Source organism: Myodes glareolus, chromosome 12 (genome assembly GCF_982192425.1).
Source record: "Myodes glareolus chromosome 12, mMyoGla1.1, whole genome shotgun sequence".
Lineage (NCBI taxonomy): Eukaryota > Metazoa > Chordata > Mammalia > Rodentia > Cricetidae > Myodes > Myodes glareolus.
Genome location: NC_142037.1, coordinates 25,354,323 through 25,378,271, shown reverse-complemented (window position 1 = coordinate 25,378,271; position 23,949 = coordinate 25,354,323). Strand labels below are relative to the sequence as shown.

At 45.2% G+C, this 23,949-nt stretch overlaps 1 protein-coding gene and 1 long non-coding RNA gene across 4 annotated transcripts in view; one reads left to right on the top strand and one right to left on the bottom strand.

The window, feature by feature from the left end:
• Positions 1-4,008: 4,008 nt before the first annotated feature.
• Positions 4,009-13,023, bottom strand: LOC125409230 (uncharacterized). Of its 3 annotated transcripts, none has more exons than XR_015739452.1 (5): positions 12,881-13,023; positions 11,468-11,585; positions 10,433-10,480; positions 9,765-9,945; positions 4,009-5,518 (listed from the first exon to the last, which is right to left on the bottom strand). It is a non-coding gene; the product is annotated as an uncharacterized LOC125409230 (long non-coding RNA). The 3 variants fall into 3 exon arrangements; XR_015739453.1 differs by having other exon boundaries at positions 4,009-4,647; XR_015739451.1 differs by lacking the exon at positions 4,009-5,518 and having other exon boundaries at positions 9,537-9,945.
• The window catches only part of Atp8a2 (ATPase phospholipid transporting 8A2), a 577,323-nt gene continuing 557,954 nt past the window's right edge, over positions 4,581-23,949 (top strand). The window contains exon 1 of the mRNA XM_087912148.1: positions 4,581-4,763. Coding sequence (XP_087768274.1) covers positions 4,667-4,763 — 97 coding nt within the window. The 5' untranslated portion in view covers positions 4,581-4,666. The remainder of the gene's footprint in view (positions 4,764-23,949) is intronic.

The window sequence follows — 23,949 nt, the reverse complement described above, 5'->3', positions numbered from 1 at the left end:
TCTGTCTGGGACTCTCCAACATAAACCAGTCAGAGTAGTGGGAAGGAAGCCACAAACATACATGGGATGCTCATCCAGCCAGAGAAAGGTCAGAGGGCATCCCTGATCGTCCTGTAGCGTGTGGTTGGGTGAGTGGTGAGAAGGAAAGGTTGACTAGAGCGGGGTCATGGGAGAATTGAGGGGTCCTGTGGTGTGAATTACACGTGGTTCTCCTCACCGATTACCAATAACAACTCTGCACAAAACATGGAAACCAAGTTGAAAAGTGTGTGACAGATTGTAGAAGGGACATAGGGACATAGAACCTGGGGCCCCACAGGGACTGTATCCCATTGTTCTGCTTTCTAATTAGGGAAATTAGTTTGTTTGTTTATTTCTTTTCTTCTCAATGCTAGGTACAATAGTTAATTAATAAAGAAACTTCCTTGGCCTGTGACAGAGCAGAATAAAGCTAGGCGGGAAAAACTAAACTAAATGCTGGGAGAAAGAAGGTGGAGTCAAGACCATGTTGCTGCCAGAAGGGAAAGACGCCAGACAAAACCCTGCCAGTAAGCCACAGCCACGTGGCAATACACAGATTAATAAAAATGGGTTAAATTAAGATATAAGAGCTAGCTAATTAAAAACTAGACCTAATAGGTCAAATAGTAACTTAATTAATACAGTTTCTGTATGGTTATTTTGGGGCTGAACAGCCAAAAATGAACAAGCAGCCTTCTACTACATGACCATGTGATGCAGGTGGCTAAAACTCAAATAGTAACTCATGAGTCTTTCTGGTAAGGGGAATTCTGTGAGCTGGAGTGTGTATATTGGGTAAGACCAGAGACCTGAGGAGGGAAAGACAGAGAAGGGAAATTTGTAAAAATCATATGTGTGCAGGGCAGATGCAAGTGTGGAAGCAGACACAGAGGCAATGTGGGATTAACCAGGCCAGTGGACCACAGATATACAGGTATCAGTGTACCCTAAGGGATTTGAACAGAACCCAGGGCATGTGGTCTAAACACTGTGCTCAGGACACAATACAGATCTACGTGACACATTTACAGAGAACCAAGTCAAGGGAAGATGTCCTATGACTCCAAAGAGACCCATAGAAACATCAAAACAAGAAATCCAACTGGAGAAAGAAAGGCTGCAGAGAACCAGTGCCCATAAGAACTAACCGAAAAGTCACTGTAAATGGTAGGAAAGTGGGTACATTAGAGGCGCCCATGGATGGGGTTTCCCATCCAAATTGTTACAGCTCCGCTCTGTTCTGCTCCAGAGAAGTGTTACAGCTGGGCTCTGTTCTGGTGAAAATGTCATACCACAACAAACCTCACCCAAGAGAGTGACCAGGAAAGAAGAATCTAGGAAGGTGACTGCCTCCACTGAGAAACAGAAGCAAACTGAATAGGGTACAGACCTTATATAGGGTTTCTTAGGCGGGGTGGTGGGGTGGTGGAGCTTTCTAGGGCAGCTTGGGACTGGTGGATTTTTGTAGTCAGATTTTGGACCAAGCTCAGGGATTGGTGGCCTTATGTGTTTAGGGACTGGTGGCATTTCAAGCTCAGGATCCTCAGGGATTGTTATGATTCTATAGCCTGACTCTGGGGCAAGCTCAGGGATTGGTGGGATTTAAAGCCTGGGTCCTGGGGCCAAGTCAGGATCAGGGTGTTTTTCCTTGGCCCTTTTCACCTTATAAAAGAATAATAGCAAATAGAAATTGGATCTTATTAAACTCTTTAAAACACATATAACTATTTAGACCCGAAACTACAGCATTGTCTGGTAGGGTTATCTGTTGTACACAGGATCACTCCACACAAAGGACATTTGGGAAAAGGTCAAGAATTTTACATAGCTTAAAGTTTTTATGATTTATGTCACTATATAAACCTGAAAGTGTAAGTGTATATTCTAATTGTAACAATAGCTAACGCCATCAACAAAACTACAAAGAGATATCATGGGATTCCAACAAAGTTGAATGTTAAGTGTGTGTGTGTGTGTATGCGTGTGTGTGTGTGTTTTGATTTGAGTAAGAATGCCCCTCTAGCCTCATGTGTTTGAACACATGGTCCTCAGGAGGGCCTTGTTGGAGAAAGAATGTTACTGGAGGCAGTCTGTGAGAGTTTAAAGGCTTGCACCATCAAATCGTGCAATTTCCAGTTATTCTCCCTACTTCATACCTGCTGTTTGAGGATGTGAACTCTCATTTTGCAGCTCCATCCCTTAGGCTGCCTCTCTGCTATCACAGACTTGTCCATTTGGACTGTAAGCCAAGTAAAATCTCTTCTTGCGTTAACTTGGTCCTGGTGTTTTATCATGGCAACAGTGTTCAGAGGACACAAGGTAACACAGTTGGGAATGACACTGATGATTTCTCCTGTAAATACAGATGCCACATCTTACTGTGCTGGTTACTTTGTGTCACTGTGACAGAAACCCCTACGGAAACAAACAAGGACTTTTCTTTGAGTATGGCTAGAAAGCATTCAGTCTATCACAGCAGGGAAGGTGTGGCGGAGCAGCTGTTCTCATGGCAGAAGGAAGGCAGAGACTGGATTGGTGTGGAATATCTATTAACTAGGCAAAGATGTGTCACATTTGTTTATGCTGCAGAATAGCACTTTGGGGTGTAAAGCTGTGTTGTTGCTTTTGTTTATGCGGCATTTGTTTGTATATAGAGATTGTGCTTTCATTTCTCAGCTGCCCAGACCCAAATAACCACACAGAAACTATATTAATTACAACACTATTTGGCCAATGACTCAAGCTAGCTCTTATACCTTAAATTGACACATTTCTATTAACCTATTTATCACCATGGGGCTGTGACTTACCAGTAATGTTCTGACATCTTTTTCCATCAGCAGCTACATGGCGTCTCTTTGACTCCACCTACTCTCTCTACATATCTCTGATTTTCCACCTGGCCTTACTCTGCTAAGCCATTGACTGAAACAGTTTTATTCATCATCCAATAAAAGCAACACACATACAGAAGGACATCCCACATCATTTGTTTAATTTTGTAAAGATATGTTGTATTTGTTTTACCTTGCCTGCCTAAGGCACCTGATTGTTCTAACAAAAAGCTGAACGGTCAAGAGCTAGGCAGAGAAAGGATAGGTGGGGCTAGTAGGCAGAGAGAATAAATAGGAAGAGAAATCTAGGTTAAAAAAGAGTGAAAAGGGAAGAACAAGGAGAGAATGAGGAATACACCCAGAGCAAGGAGCCAGGCAGATGCCAGCCAGACATAGAGAAGCAGTGAAAGTGAGATATACAGGTGTAAGAAAGGTAATAAGCCCAGAGGCTAAAGGTAGATAAAGAGAAACAGGTTAATTTAGGTTATAAGAGCTAGCCAGAAACATGCCTAAGCTAGGTTGAGCATTCATAACTAATAATAAGTCTCTGTGTCCTGATTTGGGAGCTGGTTCGTGGTCCCAAAGAAAAGCCCTGGTACATAGAATGTTGGCATTTGGCTCTCTGCTTTAGAGAGGAAGGACGCAGGATGGGGAAGAGCGGAGAGGCCTCGCTTAGTAGCGAAGGCCCCTTTTGAGGCTGCCGTTAGGGATTCACCACCCTGGTAGACAAATATGCCCAGCCATTCTCCTTTAGACTGGCTGATGTTGGCATGTAAGTGACAGTCTTGGTTTGAATCAGGTCTCAGGTTCTTTCATGCAGGGACAAGGGGGCTGGGGAAGGATGGGGGAGGGTGGGGTTAGACTGTGGAAGAATACTAAATAAGGAAAATATGATTGCAGATCCTGAGGAATAAATGATAAACACTGGTGAGGTCAGTATTCAAGTTAGAGAGAAGAACAAGGTAAGACACTTGGGGGCTGGATTTGCTCTAAGCACATTATATGCATACACGTATGAATGTTAAATATTTAAAAACATTATTGAAACTATCTTCTCATCTAGCCTTGTCTCCCGAGAGGATAAGCCAGTGCCCTGGGATTTAATTTTACATTTTCTTTGATGTTTGAAAAGTAGCTGTATGACTCGTGCACATTTTCCTAAACACTTCACTTTTATTATTTTTGAGTGTTATGAGGGAGTATATTGTTTGTTCTTTTACAAATCGCTTATACGTGCCCATAATTTCAATATCTACCCATGTTACAGTTATGTGCAGCTCATGAGCTCTTCACTTCCCTGTACTCTTCAGCTGTGAATATTTAGCTACCCCTTCTCCAGAAAGCAGGCACTTGCTGACCCCACATTGCTTTCTATTACGATAAATGGTTGTCATGAATGTTTTTCACGTATTTCCTGAGACATCATGTGAGAGACTATCTTGGGAGGTGCTTTGTCAGACTGTGGGTCATAATACATAAGCCCTGAAAATCAATTTAGAGGACAGCATTAGTATTACAGACGCAAAGGGGGTTTAGGAGCATGCGAAGGCTCCAGGTTCCAGCCAGATCTGCAGCGGTCCTGATCTCTACCTGCTCAGTGGGAAGCCACACACAGGACGCCTTCTGGAATGAGGAGGGGCCTATCTGGAGACCTCACAGACGTTTCCATGGCAAAAGTGGAATGTAGAATGTTAGTCCCTGCGGCTGAGTTTGGTGGCTCCAACAGCTGCTTGCCAAGAGGATGGATGTGTGATCTGAGCGTCTGGGCACTGTCACAAGCTGAGACAGGTTCCTGAAAGTGAAGAAAACGCATGGACGCCAAATGGAAGCCAAAAGAGAGAGACTCCCAGTCTCAAAGCAAACAGCTGAGCGCTCTACCCCGGGAAAGCCGCTTCATGAAGCTCCGGGGTAAGGAATCAGCGCACCTACATATATTTCCGCAGGGAGGGTGTCAAAGACGTGAGAAACCAGAAAATGTCATCATGTATCACACATAGTAAGAGCAAGTGCGTTTTCGTTAAACCAATTTCACTTGTAAGCATTCTGAGCTTGCTATTTCTAGCTTTGCACCGAGGTACAGGCTCACTCTTTTTCTTTTTTCCTTGATTTTTTTTGAGACAGGGTTTCTCTGTGTGTCTTGAAACCCGCCCTGTAGACCAGGGTGGTCTTGAACTCAGAGAACTGTGAGGTACAGGTTATTTCTTACCCCACACTGAGGTACAGGGTATTTCTAATGGTGGTGGTGACAGTAAGAAGACAGGTTGGGGGATGCGCCTGTGCAGTTTTTCCCATGTGAATTTGTGCCTGCGCTCTTCCCATGTTCCTGCCGTAGAACCACACTGGCACGCTCAACAAGAGATCCATTGACTGTTGGTCATCGAGTTGGTTCTCAGTGGTGTCTCCTGGTGGTGCTCATTTTAAAACTCGCGTTTTCAGATCTGTCCCTAGTACATGAACTGGCTGTTTGGAGCCCATTTCCTAGACAGAGACACCTTGCTCAGCCTAAACACGGCAGAAGAGCCTGGGTCATGCCTCAATGCAGCGATGGAGCAGACTTCATTGACTCCCCGTGGGAGGCTGTACCTTCTCTGGGGAGATGGGAGCGGGCCAGGGGAAGGTGTGGGGAGCAGGATAAGGGGAAGGAAGGAAGAACTAGAATTAATCTGTAAAATTAAGAAACAAACAAAAAACCAAAGTATTAAAAAAAAACCTCACGTTTTCTTTTTTTTATTAATGCAAATATTCCAGCTGTTCATAACCAGCTTTAGCAGGTTATTTCAGTCCTAGTTTGTGTCTTGTTTTCCCCACCTATGACGTCTTCTGATGGATAGAAGTAGTTCTTGGCTTTAATGCCATTGGACTTTGTTTTTTTCCCTTCATGGGTTTGTATGGTTCTTAAAAATGCTTTTATTACAAAGACATAGGACATTCTTATCTATTGCATTATTGTGGTTTTAGCCTTTCTGATGGAAACAGACTTATGTGCGATGTGAGAAATCAAACTTTTTCTTTCTTTCTTTCTCTCTCTTTGTGGAAATTCAGCAGTTTATCGAATCATCTGTTCACTCCTCACTGCTCGAATGTGAATGGTTTTATGGAGCTTTCTGGTGTGTAGTGTGTGTGTGTGTGTGTGTGTGTGTGTGTGTGTGTGTATTGCAAGGACCTGAACCTCAGCCCGCTGCATGCTAGGCCAATACTCTCCCGCTGACTTTATCCCAGCCTCTCATTCTCCCTTCTCACCTAATGTGTGTTCAGCTTTTTCTGGTTCTACATGAAGTTGGAAAGAATATATTTTTTATTTTAAAATTACACCTATGCATTTATTGTAGACGTACACACACATACTCGAGCACACCATTATATGTGTGGAGGTCAGAGAGCAGCTTGTGGGAGTCAGTTCTCTCCTACCATGAGGTCTTGGGCTTGAATCTAATCATTAGGCGTGGTGACAAATGCCTTAACTTGTTGAGCCATCTCAAAGCCCAGAAGGCATGTCGATTATTTTCAGTGTGCAAAATCCTTATATGTATCCTATACATCCTGCCTTATTGGTTACATTGCTTAGGTCGTCATCTTTATTTTTGCCCATATCACTTGATTTGCACTGAGAATGGTAATTGAAAATAAGATCTATTATTAGCTTGGTGTCTTTTTCTCCTTCCATCTCCTATAGCTTTGTGCTTTGTAAAAGTGACTGACAGTTTATTTGGAGCACAGATCTTCGCTATCTCCATTGTCAAGGCTTTGGGAATTATAATGTTTTTTGTTATATGTAATACTTTTATGGGCTGAAATCCTGCTTTGATGTCATAATCTCAACATTAGCAGTCTTATTTTACTTTACCTTTCCCTTTGGTCTAACCCTTTGGAGCCACTGTGTTTTATGTGTTTGTTATAGGCAGCATATAAAGAATCTACTATGTGAGCCAAATTGAAAACCCCCTTTTTAGTGTGTTAAGTGAGCCCATCACATTTATTGATACAGTTAATATATTTAAGCCTAACTCAATTGTGCTATTTTATGCTGTAATTATTTTATTTTGTGTTTGTTGTGTTTCTTCATATATTTTTCGCTATGGTTGAGATTTTAATTTCTGATGGTAAGAAAGACTTCGGTTTAGGGGAGCTAAAGATGTCTCAGCAGTTAAGAGCACTGACTGTTCTCCGAGAGGACCTAGGTTTGGTTCCCAGCACCCGTGGCTCACACCTGTCCATAACTTCAGTCCCAGGGAATCTGACACCATCTTCTGTCCCCCTTAGGCACCGGGCACATAGGAGGTACATATACATATATGCAGACAAAACATCCATACACAGAAAATAAAATTCAAAAAATGACTTCAGGTTCTGTTCTAGTACTTGGTACTTAGACCTTCTTACTGTCTTTACTCTCCATTTTCTCACTTAACATCATCTTACCTGTTTGCTAGGTTCTTCCCTCTGTCTTTCCTTCCCTTCCCTTCTCCTCCCTCCCTCCCTATTTCCTGACCAAATCCGGCTGTGTTACCCAGACTGGCCTCAAACTTACAGCCCTCCTGCTGCCCTATCCCCAGTGCTAGGGTCATGCAACCTAAATGTCTTGTTTGTTATACACAGCCATGTCTTGTTTTGTTTGCTGATCTCTAATAATTGTTGACTTCTAATTATTACCTATGTAATAATCAACAAACTTATTCCACCTTCTTTCCCCACTCGCATTTATGCTCGCTGATGATGTCACCTAGTCAAAACCTACAGTGGATGCCCTACTCATGGACCTTCACTACAGTTCCCTTAGGTGTGCATTTGAACACACTAACTGCTCACGGCTGCACCTTTTGCTTTGAGTTAGAAAGAGTTCATCTTCTGTGATGCTCCTCAGGGCCTTGTGAGGATGGCATGCTTGAGCACTTGTGTACATGATGCGTTTCATGTCTGTCGGTTGTCAGCTTTTTGTAGTTTTTCCTTCCTTCCTTCCTTCCTTCCTTCCTTCCTTCCTTCCTTCCTTCCTTCCTTCCTTCCTTCCTGTCTGTCTGTCTTTCTTCTCTCTTCCTCTTCCTCTTCTTCTTCTTCCCCTTCTCCTCCTCCTCCTTCTCCTTCTTCTTCTTCTTTTGATTTTTGAGACAGGGTTTATTACTCTGAAGCTTTGGAGCCTGTCCTGGAACTAGCTCTTGTAGACCAGGCTGGTCTCGAACTCACAGAGATCCACCTGCCTGTGCCTCTCGAGTGCTGGGATTAAAGACGGGCACCACCACTGCCTGGCTTGTAGCTTTTCTTTTCTAAAAAGATTTTCTGTGTATAATTGTTTTGCCTGCATCTATGTGTGTGTGCTACATGCATGCCCAATATTCAAAGGAGGTCAGAAGAAGGCATCAGATCCCCTAGAACTAGAATTTTGAATGGTTGTGTGAGCCACGATGTGGGTGCTGGGAAGTGATGCCAGGTTCTCTGAAAGAGCAACAAGGGCTCTCACCTACGGAGCCATCTCCCCAGACCCTGGAGCTTATGTCTCTAAGGAGCAGAGCAGGCTCATTCTTGCCTGCTCTTTCCTTCATATTCTGGCCCAGTGTCTCTCTGCTTTCCTCTGCAGTGTTGCTTCTGTATGCCGCCTTTTCTATGTTACGCTTAGAGAGCAGTCCAAGTCTTTTGCCTTGTCAGTTACTTGACTCCCTTTATATCTAAATAAAAGCTTTTTAAAATTTTTATTTGGTATTTTGTTAGTTTGACTTTATTTTTGAGGTTGAGTTTCTCTGCTGTCCTGAACAGACAGGGTAGCCCTGACCATTGCCTTGGAACTCATGCTGTAGACCAGGTTGGCCTTAAACTTAGAAATCTGCCTGACTCTCCTCCTGAATGCTGGGATTAAAGTCGTTTGTCACTACTGCCTGCCACAAGTCTGAAAGCTTTAACTAGGCTCTGTTTTTTCCGACTGTGCAGTCAGGTTTTGTTTAATGTGAGGAACATTCTCTGTGTCATGAGTATAGCTTGGGAGAAACTCTCCTGATGATCCTTTGTAAATGTCAGTATATATGCCAGACACTCATTTTTGTCTTGCTTCAGCTTTTTTTTTTTTTTACTTTTAAAATTTATTTTGTTTTTAGTCGTGTGTAGTGTTGTGCTCACAGGGCCCAGAAGAGGATGTCAGATGACCTGGAGTTGGAGTTACAGGTGGCTGTACGTTTCCAGATATGGGTGCTGGGCCCCCAACTCTGGTCTGACGGAAGAGCAGTGTCAGAGATTGAGACATCTCTCAAGCCCCTGTTTCAACATTTTCTTCTTCTTAATTTATTGTTTATGTTCTTTGCTGTTTTCCTTCTTTTATTTAATGCTCATTATAAAATTTCCCTTTGAGTCTATTCTTTCTTTGCTAACCAGTAATCAACTTGACTTTCATTTCTGAGAGGATGTTACCTTTTGTTATAATTTATTTTCTTGTTTGAACTGGATTTTATCCCCTTCTTCCTGTCTGTAAGTGACCTGCAGCCAAGCCATGCTCTTCGCACCAGTACACTTTGAATCCTGTGTGAGTATTGTGCTAGCTAGTGCTTCCTCCTGCTGCTTGAGGGGGGTACTGTGCATGAGTTCTTTGGTGTAAATGCTTTGGTTTTTATTTACTGGGTTTTTCATTGTGTCGTGTTTCTCCCTCAGTAGGTTTGCATAGATGCCCATTGGTTATGTCTGTATGCATGTATCAGTCAACTCATATATATATATAGTTTTATTTTGATCAGGTAGGCCTTGAACTCACAGAGATCTGTCTGTCTGCTTCCGCCTCCTGAGTGCTGGGATTAAAGGCATGTGCCACCACTGCCTGGTTAGCTCTTTATTTTTTGACAACACCAAATCACCACAAAATTACTTGCTCAGGACCAAAATTTCAGTGGCTTGTAAGTATGTATTGTTGAGCGGATGGAGCTTCAGGTGCCTTACCTGGCTCATTCATGAAGCCACATTCAGCTTCTGGTTGGCTGATGACAGGGATGGGTAGTTCGGTCCCTCTGTCACTCTAGCCTTTGGGCTAAAGGTGACATCCTCAGAAAGTGTCCGTGGAAATTGTGAACATGTGTGAGGCCTCATCTCAGAACTTCCAGAGTGACAGTTCCATTGTGTCCTGGCAACGGAAATCATGGTACTAGTCCAGATTCAAAGGAAGGAGAAATCTAGCCCCCAGGTAAACTGAAGGGACTTGGGTAGCCGAGAAGAGGGGTTGGTGCACTAGTCCTTGTGAATAGCACGGGGAAAATGCTGGTTCAAGGGGACAGTGTGTATGAAAGAGATGCATCAGACACTGTGTTATTCTTCTGAGGATGCTAAGGCGACAACTCTCTTGTCTCTCTCTGGCTCGCTTTTATCTTTGGAAAACTGAACCCACTACCACTCAGCATTAGTTTGTTACTTTGTTACTAACTCTCCAAAAGGGAACTCACTTGCCAATCTTAGTTCCCCACAGTACCAGCTCAGGTCTCACACACAGCTAAGCCCTCCCTGTACTCAGAACTTTGAGGCGTTAGCGGTCATTTTCAGCATTGTCACCCTTGGGAAGGAGTTTTCATCCTTATCGGGTTTTTATTTTGATTTGTTTTTGAGACGTGTCTTACCTTCTCTCCCAGATTGGCCTTTAACTCGGTGGTCCTGCTGCAACCTCCCTAGAGCAAGAATGGTGAGCACGTACTTACCATGCTGCCCAATTTAGGTAAATCTTACAGCCTTGTGTCTTAGTTACTTTTCTATTGCTGTGATAAGACACCATGACCAAGGCAACTTAGAAAGAAAGAGTTTGATTGGGCTTCTGCCTCCAGAGGATTAGCGTCTACGATGCCAGAGTGAAGGCGTGGCGACAGGTGTCTGGAGCAGTAGCTGAGAGCTCACGTTCTACTCACAAGCAGGAGGCTGAGGCCACACTGGGGCCACACCCCCTCATCCTTCCCAAGTGCTTCTATCAGCTGGGGAGCAAACATTCAAACATAAGAGCCTGTGGGGGTCATTCTCATTCAAACCACCACATCTTGTGTTCTTTGCCTTCTTTTCCATGGTGATGTTCCTAGTCTCCTGGCAAAGACTGGGGCTGGGATCTTAGTTACATCTTTCCTGGAAGTTGCTATTTAGTTTTCTGTGTTCAGGTTATTTGAGGTCTGTAGTCCTTTTTGTCTCCAGTGTCTACAGCTCACATAGAATAATTTATTTGTCCTTCGCTATTTTCTGACCATTGCATAGAGGTTCAGCTGTGGATGGCCTCTACTGTCTCGGCCCTCTGGGCATCCACCCTTTCGATGACTAATATTTCTGTCTTCTTGTTCTCCATATTGGACGTCTAAATAACATTTTCAGATTTTCTTACAAATCCCCTTTCCAGCCGAAACAGCCATTTTTACTTAAGGTATATTTTTGTTTTGGAGGTTTCAAGCTTACACAGGGAGTTCAGTTCTTACATTGGGTTTTGTAGGGGGAAATACTGCCTCAGGGGAATCCTTGCTCATCTTACAAGTTTCCTCATGGCTCACGGGTCTTATCTTGGGTCACTGCTTTTTCTTTAAAATGTTTCCAATCTTTTTTACCCCCTCACCCCACATCTCTCGATACCTTTTTCTGTAAACTTTCTTTTAATGCTTTCAAAGGTTTGAAACATCACTTACCAGGCCCAGGACTCGTCCCCATGGGCTATTTTCTATGACAATCATCTTCATTGTCTCTGGGCTCGTGGCAGTCTGATGAGAAAGAACCATTAGGAGGAGCAGAAAGGATTGACTAGACCTGCAGAAACAGAAGAAATAAGTTGTAGGTAGACTGAGGACTAACGTAGCCTGTGACATGAGGCAGACCAGAGTAGGACCTGAGAATTGTTTGTGTCTCCGGGGATGCCTCTGAGGGCACGGCTGCCAGGCTTATGTGATTGAGCATGCTGTGATCTGATCTGGTGACGACGGAGGCTTGCTTTAATACATCCATTCGTTGTCTCAGCGGATGAGGCTGATGACAAGCACAAAAGCCTGTCATCTATTTATAACTCGATTGTGGCGTGCGTGGTTCCAGCTCGCAGCGCAAAATGCTTTTCGGGCCTTCTGAATCCTCTCCCCGGCTCCCCGGAGACTGTTCTGTGGATTTTAGCCATTTTTGCTGAGCAGTCTCAAAGCTGCCAGTTTCTGATGCAAAGACTTTTTAAGTACCAATCCTCTCACTTCCCACAAGGCTAACTCATTCTTGTCCCCTGCCCTTGACTTCCACCTTTCTCTTTTATTGACATAAGTTGCCATTTGATAGGTATGCCCATAACCTAAGCCTGTCTGCATCCCTCAGAACAGGATGGTGAGGATTCTGTTTGGACAGAGAGAAACTGAAATGATTAGGGCCAGCCCACCGCCGGAAGTGGGCACCAATAGGGAGATACAGATCTCTTTCTTACAGGATAGCTCTGGTAGTTGGGGTCACTGAATCACTACTAGGCATATGCCTTGGATGGGGGGATGTGGTGTGGGGAGTTACATTTAATATTTTCTTGTCTTGTGTGTTTGTGTGTGTGTGTGTGTGTGTGTGTGTGTGTGTCTTGACATGCTCGTGGAGATCAAAGGACAACTTTTGGGAGTCGGTTCTCTCATTCCGTCATCTGAGTGCCAGGGATGACATTTCAGTCTTCAGGTTAGGCAGCACGCACAGTACCCACCATGCTAATTTATAGGTCTGGCTTGGGGCAGGCGTGTTTAATAGCAATCTCTTTTCCTCTATTGGCCTTTGGGACGACTCTGCAGGTTAACAGAACATCCTTTCTGTGAGCAGGGCCTGGATGGCACATGCCTGTAACCTGGTTCTCTAGAGAAGTTGGGGTGTGAGGGCATCAGGGGCTATCTAATAACCGGTCTAAACAAACACCCTTTCTATGGCCTAAGGGAAAGAGAGGTAAATAATTCTGAAAAATTTAAATGCCAGAGAAAAGCTCTCCCAAAGGGTCCAGCAGAGTGGCTGAGAATGCAGAATCATGACGACTACGCTACTTCCTACCTGAGCGGTCCCATGTCAGAGAAGGACCGATATGGAGTTCGTTGCCCACTCACCCTTCTTCTGCAGCAGTGGCCATCTTGTTAGCCGGTGTCCCTTCAGTCTTTAGGTCTGACAGACAGAGATCAGGACGTCAACGGGGGATGGTTTTTCAGGAAGTCAAAGGCTCCATCCCTGAGAAGGCCACGTAAACACCCCGCCTTCTGAAAGACAAGACCATGATTGTCAATGGTAGAGACAGATGTGACTTTTCAATGAGTTCTCTGCAGTGGTTTTATAGGGCCCTGGAACAACCTACCCCTGCATTGATTCGGTGGCTTTCTAACTAAACAGGCAGAAGGTCTCTTAACTCCATCTCTATGTCCCCAGTTGCCCAATATGGGCGGCTTCTGCAGAGTCCATAATGTGTTATGCATACCTTACCTGTCCTTTGTTCTCTCAGCATCCCAGGGGAAATGCATGGTCCACTTTCCAGAAGGACCAGAGAATATGTGAAGGATGAGAGGGATCTGGGTCCAGACTACACGGCTCCACTTAAAAATAAGGTCTCTTGTTCCCCCAGTTCACTAACAAGACATTTTAGCACCCCTCAACCCCTGCTCTGAAAAGAAATACATCCCTATGGGGAAAATTGGAAAAATACAGAAGGAAAAGAGGGAGGTATGGAGGGGAGGAAGGAAAGCATTACTGCTATGGTGAGATCATCTATGGGTCTCCAATTACAGTTTCAATTGAATATTTTAAAATGCAATAACCTAGTGAAACATTAGCAGAGAGACTTTGGAATAGAAATATTTCCTGGTGTGACCTGAGCACACGGATCCTTTATGAAGATCAGGGTTAAAAACCTGACCATGAAAACAAGTTGAAGACCAAAACCATCAGTGATATTGCTTTCCCAACAGGTGATGAAGGTGATGAAGGAAGACCACCCTAAACAGTGATTATAGAACACCTGGGGTAAAGATAGACAGCTGTGTCCTTCTCTGCCACCACATTCTTAATTTTGCCCCCTGGAGTTTAGTAAACTTTTACTATCCTTCTAGAACCATCGTCCAAAAAGGGATGAAGGTTCAAGTTTGAACCGGGAGAACACAAACAATAACTCGAGAAACAGGTCATTGCTTTAGAGGGTGGCCTGGGACGAAGAAGGTTCTCCATCACGAATTCCATAACATTCAAGGTGCTACCCTGAAAGAGTTTGATGGCATAAAGCCCCTTGCCGTCTGTAGGCTTCCTTTCCTGGTCCTGTATCTCCTGGGTCCTGTGCTACCTGTGGTTGTCACCATTGACAATCTCTTCCGACTCCTGCAAGCTTGGCGGCCTGTTAATTCTTGGTCCCTCAAGCTCCGTCCAGGGGGAGTGTGAGGGACAGATGGCTCAGTGGCCACCATAGTATCTATATCTCGGAGCACCTAGGCCTTGCCCTGGCTCAGTGGTTCACTGGCTTTGGGTATCTGAGGGTCATGCTCTTTAATTAATTCTGTGGGGGTTAACCATAGTCAGCGTCTGAAAGGAATCTCTAATAAATAATTGTTCTTGGGGTGGGGGAATCTCATGCGCAGCTCTAAAACAAAACAAAATGGAAAGAAAAATAACACAATATTGTGTGAATAAAGTACCAGTTAGAGAAACATAGACTTGAGAATGTCAATGGCAGCCAGGCGTGGTGGTGTGGATTTTTAGTTCCAGCTCTCAGGAGGCAGAGGCCAGTCTGGTCTACAGAGTTCCAGGACAGCCAGGGTTACATAGTGAGACCCTGAGATTCTGTCTCAAAAAAAGAAAAAAAAAATCACAAAAATGGATACTATCACCAACAAGCATGAAAAAGTGTGTAGTTTTCCTGAGCAAAGCTATGCAAGTTTTCCAAAATAGGCATTTGATGCCTCTGACTAGCTACACTGTCAAGACGAACCACTGGCTGCATTACAAGGCTACTTATTTGCTCTCAGGGGACTCTGTTCTGAAGTGGAACTCTATGTCCTTGACTTTGGTTAATGTGTGGTTTTTCTATGGCCAGGTCTTCCCCATCCCCTGAGCTTCTTCTCTTATCTGTAAGGGAGGAGGAAGGGAAGGGAGATGTGTGTGCAGGAGTCTTGGAGTCTGCTGAGTAAGCCTGGATACTAGAGGGAAGGAAGAAAGAAGAAGGGGGGGCAGGGGTGGGGTGAGTAGAGGCCAGAAGAGGCAGCTTTGCGTTTACTTGAATGCTCAGGGCCCTGTAGGGCCTGGTGACCTCCTCCAGCAGATGAGGCAAGAAAAAAAACACCAGAGACACCGTCATAACATGCAAGTGAGCATGTGGGGGTTTGTTCCCAAGATCTGAAGGCAGCCTATGATTCTTCCAGTCTCTGACATTTGGAAGTCAGCAATGCTCTTACCGCATCCCGCTTGTTCCTACTCTTTATTTGTAAGTGAGCGCCACGCTCCCCATAATATGAGAGGCAAATTGGGCTGAGTATATTTAATAGACTTGTTTATCTAAAGGTCACTCACCAATGAAATGGTATTGATTGGCACTGATTTCTGGGGAGAAATAATTGAATTCATTCTGGCAAACATTCAAATGCATGGTACAAAGAGAGCTGCTCAACTACCACAGAAATGGGGTTCACCTGCTCTGTGCTGGGTAGCCTCTGGCAGCTGAGGCCGCCCACTTTCTGGTAGGTTGCAGCTTGGTGGGCTGCACAAGCTGTGTAGCGGGAACCTGTCTCACCTCTGCACGTTCCCTCTCTTGTGTGGTCTAGCTCAGACCTATCAAGTGCTGGCTGGCTCTTCCCCTTCCTCCATGGCCATCACATTCAGAAGGCCCAGAGATTGCTCCATTCCCTCAGTGTGCAACCCACAGCGTCTTTGGATGCTAAATTATTCAAGACCGGTCTTGGCTGAAATGTGACTACCTTTGCTATTTCTTTGTATTCAGAAAAAGAGATCAGGAAAGAGTGAGGGAAAGATGCAGACACACATGGACACCGAGCTAAAGTGTTTTTAGCCCCCTGAAAGCGACGGAGCTGTCTGCAAATCAACTTTGCAAGGTTACTTTCACAAAAATACCTTTAAATTCTGCCCATGTAGGAAATCCTCACCACTGAGGAGCCCCTTTGCTGAGATGGAGATGTTCCTGCTCTTCTCCCTACCAGGACCTTTGGTGAGGCTGAGGTGAGAGAGGAGTGTGTGTGTGTGTGTGTGTGTGTGTGTGTGTGTGTGTGTGTGTCCCAGCACTCACTTTTATGTTTTAGTAAGCTCTTGCATAGGCGCTCTGAGGTCCCCCCACCCCTTTCCTGTTCTCAAGTGGGAGGAATTCCCATGGCCTAAATCAAGCTGCAGACCAGATACTGAGTGAAGGAAAGAGACATATTGATTGTAACTGATAGCATCAGGCTGGGTCAACAAAGAGAACAAACACTGCTGGGTGCTCTTCTGAGTGCTGCGGCCCCACCCCCAAAGCTGCAGGGCTTGTGCCTGCTCTTGGAGCCCTCTGAAGAGGGAGGGGCACAGGGGCCTCCTCTAGACCCACTCCTTCCCAGGCTTTGTCCTCTGGACCATCCTGCCCCATTCCTCTTCACCTAATAACCTATGCTTCGCTCCGTAATTACATCATAAAACAACCCAGTCTTTTATTCGCTCTGTGTGCATTTCCCCAGCTGCAACGGGCCAAGCTGCTGGTAGCACAGGGACTCTGCCCTGGGATGGGTCCTTTCATCTTTGACTAGCATCTGTACACTCAATAGGCCCCTCATTTCAAAGAACTCTTAGACGCCGGAGCTTGATTTAACACAAGATTTAGATTTTGAATAATGTATATTTCTTTCTTTTTTATATATTTTTAAAACATTGATGCTTTGGGAATTTCACGTCATACACTCCAATCCTACTCATTTTCCCAGTCTTTCCATGTCCCCCCTCCTCCACCCTTGTAGCCTCCCCCACAAAAGAAACTAAAAAACCAATGATGTACCTGAGTGTATGAATGTGTCCCGTGGGCATCCAGGAGTTCTGGAGGTCAGAACAGGGCATTGGAGCCCTGGAACTGGAGTAGCATATGGTTGTGACCCATATGGGTGCTGGGTATTGAACCCAGGTCCTCTGCAAGAACTGTAAGTACCCTTAACTGCTGAGACCTCTCTCCACCCCCAAATAACACAGTCTTCAGATGACTGATTTTAAGGATGGCTCCTGCCTGCAAGGACACAAGTTAAATTGCTGTACTCCCCATGTGGTTAAAGTCTCTCCTACCCCAGGAGAGAACCCACTGTGGTTCTGTCAGTGTCCTTGTTGCCTCTGGTATAAGCTGGGTTAACTTGCGTGTGTGGCTGCCCTGGTGGTATCTTGCTAGGAGAGCAAGAAGAGACCTTCTCAGAACTGATACCCCTGTATCCCACCTACCCAGCTTACTGCCTGGCTTTTCAGAAGGGACATGCTCACCTCAGCTTCCAGCACTCAGTGTGAGTATGTGCACTAGGCTCTTAACACGAGCAGAGACTGTGCATACTCCAGTAGTCTCCAGCAGCTTTTAATAGTGGCTAAAAAAATGAAGCTGTGTCTCTACATCTGTTAGTTCTGCTTCCTCTAATGGATTCAATTAACTGCAGCTGGAAAATGGACAAACTGTGTCTGCGCTGAACACCCACAGACTTTGTTTTCTTATCATCACTTCCTAAACAATGCAATCTTAAAACTATTTGTAGGACATCGGTATTGTACTGGGTACCACAAGCTACTTAGAATGATGCAAGGGCCCAACATTGCAATACGACATTGTCATCTACAAAAATGCTGGACCATCGTTACAGATATCCTGGGACACATGCGGCCTATGGGCCACAGGTTGGACATGCCTGAAAATTATTCTTGAGGAAGCATATGGCGGTCTATGCAAGTACTATACAATTTTAGAACAGGGGTTTGAGTACCTGTGGATCTTGGTCTCTGCAGGCATTCAGGAACCGGTCTTCTGGAGCGAGAAGGGCTCATGCTTTATAGATGCATGCTGTGGGAACCCATGTGATAGGACATGGGCCAACCAGTCTCTCTGATGCAGATAGGACAACAGTGACAATGAGTATAATGGCGGTGTCTTATAAGCCTGTCAGTGTAGGGTGAGCAGGTCTCCCCAGTCTTCCTGTACGCTTCCCTGCTCTGGGCTTCCTCTTCTGCCATTGACTCAGTAGCAGACGCTGGCTAACGTAGTGCATGGCTCAGCGTGTATAAAAGTGGCATGTGCACTCCAAGCTTCCTACTCCAAGATAAAAGTTAGTCCCGATGTACAAAGGCTCCCACTATCACTGAAAGCCCAGCCCTGGAAGTAGCTGTCTGTCCCTTGCTGTCCAGGATTTGTCGGGGTCCTTCCTCACTAGGCTGCGTCTCAAAGCTGTGTCCTTGCTTGTTTCAGCCGTCTGTCCTCTGAGTGGCAGTTCTGAGGTTTGGGATCCACATTTTTCCTCCCCATCAGTCCAGGGTACTCGGAGAGACTAGGGCCCTTGGGCAGTGAGCATCCTAAAGGCAGACCGAAAATTCGCATCTTTTGAAAGCTTGTCATTGACTGCTACGTGGCTGGACCTGGAGGACACAGTGCTGAGCGAGATAACTGAAACCCAGAACAGATGAATGCTGATCGTCTTCCTCGTGTGAGGATGCTAAAAGATGACCTCATCTACAGAGGGTAAGACAGTGGTTACCAGTCTGGAGAGGGCGGGAAGGGAGCAGGAGAAAGTATGGCTACGGGGGACAGGGTGTGTAGGTAGGAGGGCTTTTTTTCAGCGCTCCAGACCACATCCATGACTGGCGATATGTGGTTGTGGAGAAGGTTCCTGATGTCAGTGAAGACTGTGAACCTCTGTGGTGCTGATTTCTCTGACCTGACATCACACCTTCCCACGTGATTTGCCACACTGTGTGCTGGGAGTGCACATAGTGAGTGTGCCGCCTGAAATACGAAATGTGAAAAGTACAGAGGGAAAGTTCCCATTCTTTCCTGTCTCCCTGGAGATTGAGGTGGTGATAAAGGCAGGGCAGGAGGACCGTGCCTCAGGAGCCCACCCTCTCCCTAAGCTGCTCAGGGGTGATTTAAATGGTCAGTGACATTGCAACCTTTGTACTGAAATAAACCTGAGCTCATGTCAGGAGGTGGTGAGATAAAAGGATCTTAATTGAGTTAATCATTTTAAAATTTTTTATTTATATGTATGATGTATATGTGGGCATGCATGTGTGTTCCATAGCTCAGATGTGGAGGTCAGAGGGCCACACTGTGGGTTGGATCTCTCCTACCATTATGTGGCTTCCAGGGATTGAATTCAAATTATCCAGCTTGTGCGTCACACACCTTTACTTGCTAAGCCATCTCAGTGGTTCTTTTTATTCCTTTTTTTTTGTACATGGGCTTCCACTTATCTCAGCATCATTTGAGGAGAATTATTATCTTAATGTACAAAGTAAAAAATAAACTTTTTTTATAACCACTGTGTGGACTTAGTGTCCGTCTTTTTGCTCTGCTTGCACAGCTTTGGGCATGTCTGCTGTGCCCTCTCTTCTGGGCAGATACAGGGGGTGGATATCCACATTTCTCCCATGCCTGTCTTGGGAATGTAGGAGAGAGGCCAGTCTTTGCATCCCTGACTATTTTGAGGTGCTGATTGCACTATCTGATTTCAACTGTGGCACTGCTCACACAGTTAGGAATATTGCTAAGAGAAAAAGACTGGGGAATCACAGATGTTATTGGTGGAGATGGTGTGGTGTTACAAGGTAACTCCTTCAGAGAACACATAGGCTCTTAAAGCCAATAGAAAGTCTTTAGATCCAAGTAGCTCTCTATAGTTTCCTGTTTAGGGTGGAGACATCTGGAGCCTCTGGCAAAGATGGGGGAAATTCCTGGGACCCTGGAACATCTCCGGTTGCTCATCCTCTAAGAACTCTCCATTCCTTACACTAATGGCCCAGGGGATCCAAGCTTCCCCCTCCCCAATCTTGCTGGGGTCTCCAGAATGTTTGGAGGCAACTCCTTCACATAACCCACTGAACTTTTTTTTGTTTTTTGTTTTGTTTTGTTTTGTTTTTGTTTTTTTTTGGTCTTGTATTTTGAGACAGGATCTTTCTATACAATCCTGGTTGTCCTGAAAATCACTGTGTAGACCAGGCTGGCCTTGAATGCAGAGATCTACTTGTCTCTGCCTCCTGAGTGCTGGAATTTAGGGCATGTCCTCAGCCTCAAACATGTGGACTCTTAAAGCCAATAGAAAGTCTTTATTTACTGACTAGTGGGCAATGTAGGGAACTTACCCAAATGATATAGCCCAAACTCTCACTGTTCTCTTGCCTTTTGTACCTAAAACCCACATTGTAGTAGACACACTTTGTTTAGCAAGACCAGATAATGAGAAGCAGAACTACAGAAGACAAAAAAGAAGTTAGTCCAAATGTAATGTAGAAGTCATTACTTCTACACATCCTTCTGTGTTCTATACGCTCATCCTCCCTCCCTCAAACAGCAAGTCCTCCCGAGATGATTTCACAGAGGGCCCAGTATCAAAGTCACCTTTTAGCCTCTGACTGCAAAGACAGAGAGGTAAGAGTGGTGTGGGTGGCAGCTACACCTCCAAGGCTGTTTTCCTGATTGTTTCTTGGAGCCCTGTGTGTCTTAGGGCAGGGTGACAAGTATGCAAGCCCATACTCTTCTTCCGCTCACTGGAATGTCATAGAATAGGTGCTTGGACTAACACAGCCGCCTGTCTGCTCAGTCACAGAGAAACACCCCTGGGTTGGAGACAACTCCTGTTCTTGGTCATACGTGTATGCGCTGTGCTGTCACACCTCCCATGGGATCACCGTGTCCTCATCTCAGCCCGCTTTTTTCTCTGGGTCTCCATACACCTATTCCTGCAGTTACGGTCTAGTGTTCTCTCCATCTGAGCCCACCCACAGTGGTTCGACTCTGCTAATCAGGTACCTGAGCTTTGTTCTCCACTGGAGGCCCCAGGAGGCAGAGACCTATCTGCAGGGTCAGTGACAGGAGAGAGCACACCCACTTCCTGCTGATGCAAAACACCGACAACTGGGCCAAATCTGAAGTCATTTTTTCAGAGTGAGGCACAGATTATGCATATGCAAATCACCTCGATGCTTCTAAAACTCAGATACACTGGACTCTCCAAAGTCACGATTGGGCAAGATCCACAAGTGGGGATCTGCAGGTCAGTAAATGCCCCAGTTTAACTAGAGGAGAAAATTATGGACTAAAGTTGGACATCTACTAGCCTAAGACGGGGCAAGGAAAGGCAAGTGGACTGAGTGAATTCTGCCATAAGGGGAGGAAGAGGCTTTGTACCATGGTGAGTACAAAATCAAAATACAGAGCCAAGATGTACACGAGAGACATTGGTTACCTGAAGGGGTCAAGAAGAGCAGAGCAGTCATTTCCAAAGCAATGCCCTAATTGCACGATGGAGAGTGGGGATACCCACTCATGAGCATAGTCAGGGGGAGTCCACTGCTGAGCATGCGCAGTTTCAGAACAGGGAGCCTATGTGAGGGATAGAAACACCTCGGGGCATGTTCAGCTTGTGCAATGAAATGTTACCTGACTGTAAAGAAAAGGCTACTGTGAAGGCACAGTGACAGAGAAGTCTGTCTCTAGTGGCACCGTCCTTATTTAGTGGCCAGCACTAGATGCTTTATACAATGTGAGTTTGTCATTTTGTAGCCATTGACTTTCAGAGTTTGAAAAGCTCTACTCACAGCATTTTTACTGTGGAGAAACAAGGCCAAAATTCATGTAGTGACTTGGTCAAGGGGCCATATTCTTTATTTCACATGTTCTTGGTGACAGCTCCATGAACAATCTACTTATTGATGGGGGAAGCAAATAGGTAAAAGAAAGGCTGAGGGTTTCTCAATGGGGGGGGGGCTTGGACTTTCCACAGGGCAGGGCACCCTGACCTCTCTTAGGACTGGAGAGCAAGGGGGAGGGGGATGGGAGGGAAATGGGAGGATGGGAGGAGGTGGAAAATTTTAATAAATAAATAAAAAGAAAGGCTGAGGGAAAGAGAGATGAGCAAACAAAAGTGGTATTTATGCATCAATCAATCACCTTCCAAATTCCTCTGCAAATGGAAGACCAACTTCTTCTGGTGATACAGATGGCCTAGAATAAATACAAAGTGAAAATGCAAGAACTGGACAGTCAAATCTGTCAACTCTGTTTTGCTCCACATTGAAAGGAGCTTAAGTCATGCAACTTCATCTTTCAGAAATAATATATCCAGGCATGTAGTACAAGCCTCTCATCCCAGCACTCAGGAGGCTGAGGCAAGACTGGGAGTTTGAGGCCAGCCTGAGCCACATCATGAGTTCAAGACTAGCTTAGGATTGCAAAAATTAGCATGCATTGCAAGAACATGTATTTTTAAAAAGCATTTAAAAGCTTATATATTTCTGTGACATTTCTAATGCCAATATTTAAAAATTAAAGAAGAAACATTTTAAAATTAAGGGGGGAAAAAAGCCCAGAAGACTGCTGTATGGGTGCCTAGACACTGAACCCTGAGCTTGTCGTAAGAAAAGCAACAGATTGAGAAAAATGTTTGCTGAGCTGTGCCGTTCCTGAAGTGAGGAGGCCGTTCCTGAAGTGAGGAGGCCATTCCGGAAGTGAGGAGGCGGTTACTATTTTGACTTCAGATTTTCTGTGTCACTCACCACAACCTTGCACCTGTGGTCAGTCTGCCTCTGCCTCCCAAGATCTGGGAATCCAGATCTGCACCATCACACCTAATTTGTGTGGTGTTGGGGATGGAATTCAAGGCCTCGTGCATGCTAGGCCTGCGTTACAAGCCGAGCCACATCCCAGGCCCTGAAGCAGTTACTTTAGTCATGGGAAATGAGATAAATGAAGACAGCGAGGGAGAATTCTCAGAGCCACGTTAAGCTGTGGTCTTAATTACTTTTCCCGTAAGCTTTACACACTGGGAAACAAGAATACCCAAATACACCTGTAGGTGCAAGGTTACAGTTTGTTTGTTTGTTTGTTTTTGAAGCATGATAGGACAAGCATGGTACATTGGATATGGCTCACCTAGAGCCAGGCTAATCACCCCCATTCAAATGAACCAGGGTCCCAGGGTCCTAGAAGTGAGGTTCCACAATGGATTACTAGCCAATGCTCAATAAGCAAGCATTGAGAAATGTCTTGAGAAGCAGTGGGTGGCTTCCCTTTTATGTTGACACACTTGTGTAGGCTCACGTTCTGTGTAATGGCCTGCTCCAGATGAGTGTGATGAAGACAAGAACAACAGAGCCCATACTCTTCTGCTGATGAATGTTACAGTAATTTGTATTGTCCTGGTTGTCGCTTGGGGACGTTTACTTCCCACTCCCACCCATCTCCATTCTCCTTCCAGACATCTATACCCTAAGTGAAGCAGTCCTAGGGGTAAGCTATTCCATCCTTAAAACTTTTCCATACACACATTCTAGAGCTGTAGACATTCTGGAAGTAGCTGGAACTTACTGCCTTGTGAAGTCCAGTAAAGCACATGGGGCCTCAGAAGGGCTGATTACCCGGGGCAAGCTGCGTCATCAGAAACTCAGTCCCCTGCCTGCTGAGATGACCACAGAGTCTTCAGGAAGCCCCCAGTTCATATCCTCTCCAAATGGAAAGTCTCTGCCTTTTGGTGACTTGCTCTGCCTCTGAGTCACAGCCCCAGCCCTCTGGTGGGTCCTGCTTGGGTCATGTGATCACCAACAGATGAAGTGTTGGAGAGGTGAGCCTGTGTGATTGTGCTACTGTTGGGCTTTGACGCTCATCACTAGAGAGCTAAGAGCCAGCGATCCATAGATGTTGTGGCCTTGTCAGTCTCTGGGAGCAGCTGTCACAGAGACACACAGATGCCCAATTGAAGCTTTCTGTGCCGCTGACATTAAAATACGGCTTTCTATTTGTGCCCTTGACAGTCGAGAATTAATGTCTGCACTTGCCAATTCTCTGTGGCCAGTCTGCTTTGAACTAGCTCACATTCTGTTACCGGTCTGTTTGATGTTGTGGGTAAACTCTCTAACTCCTCTGACCCAGCATTCTCTCATCTGCAAAACAGATGCCGGCATTCTTAGCCCTTCACATTGCTTTGAAACTTAA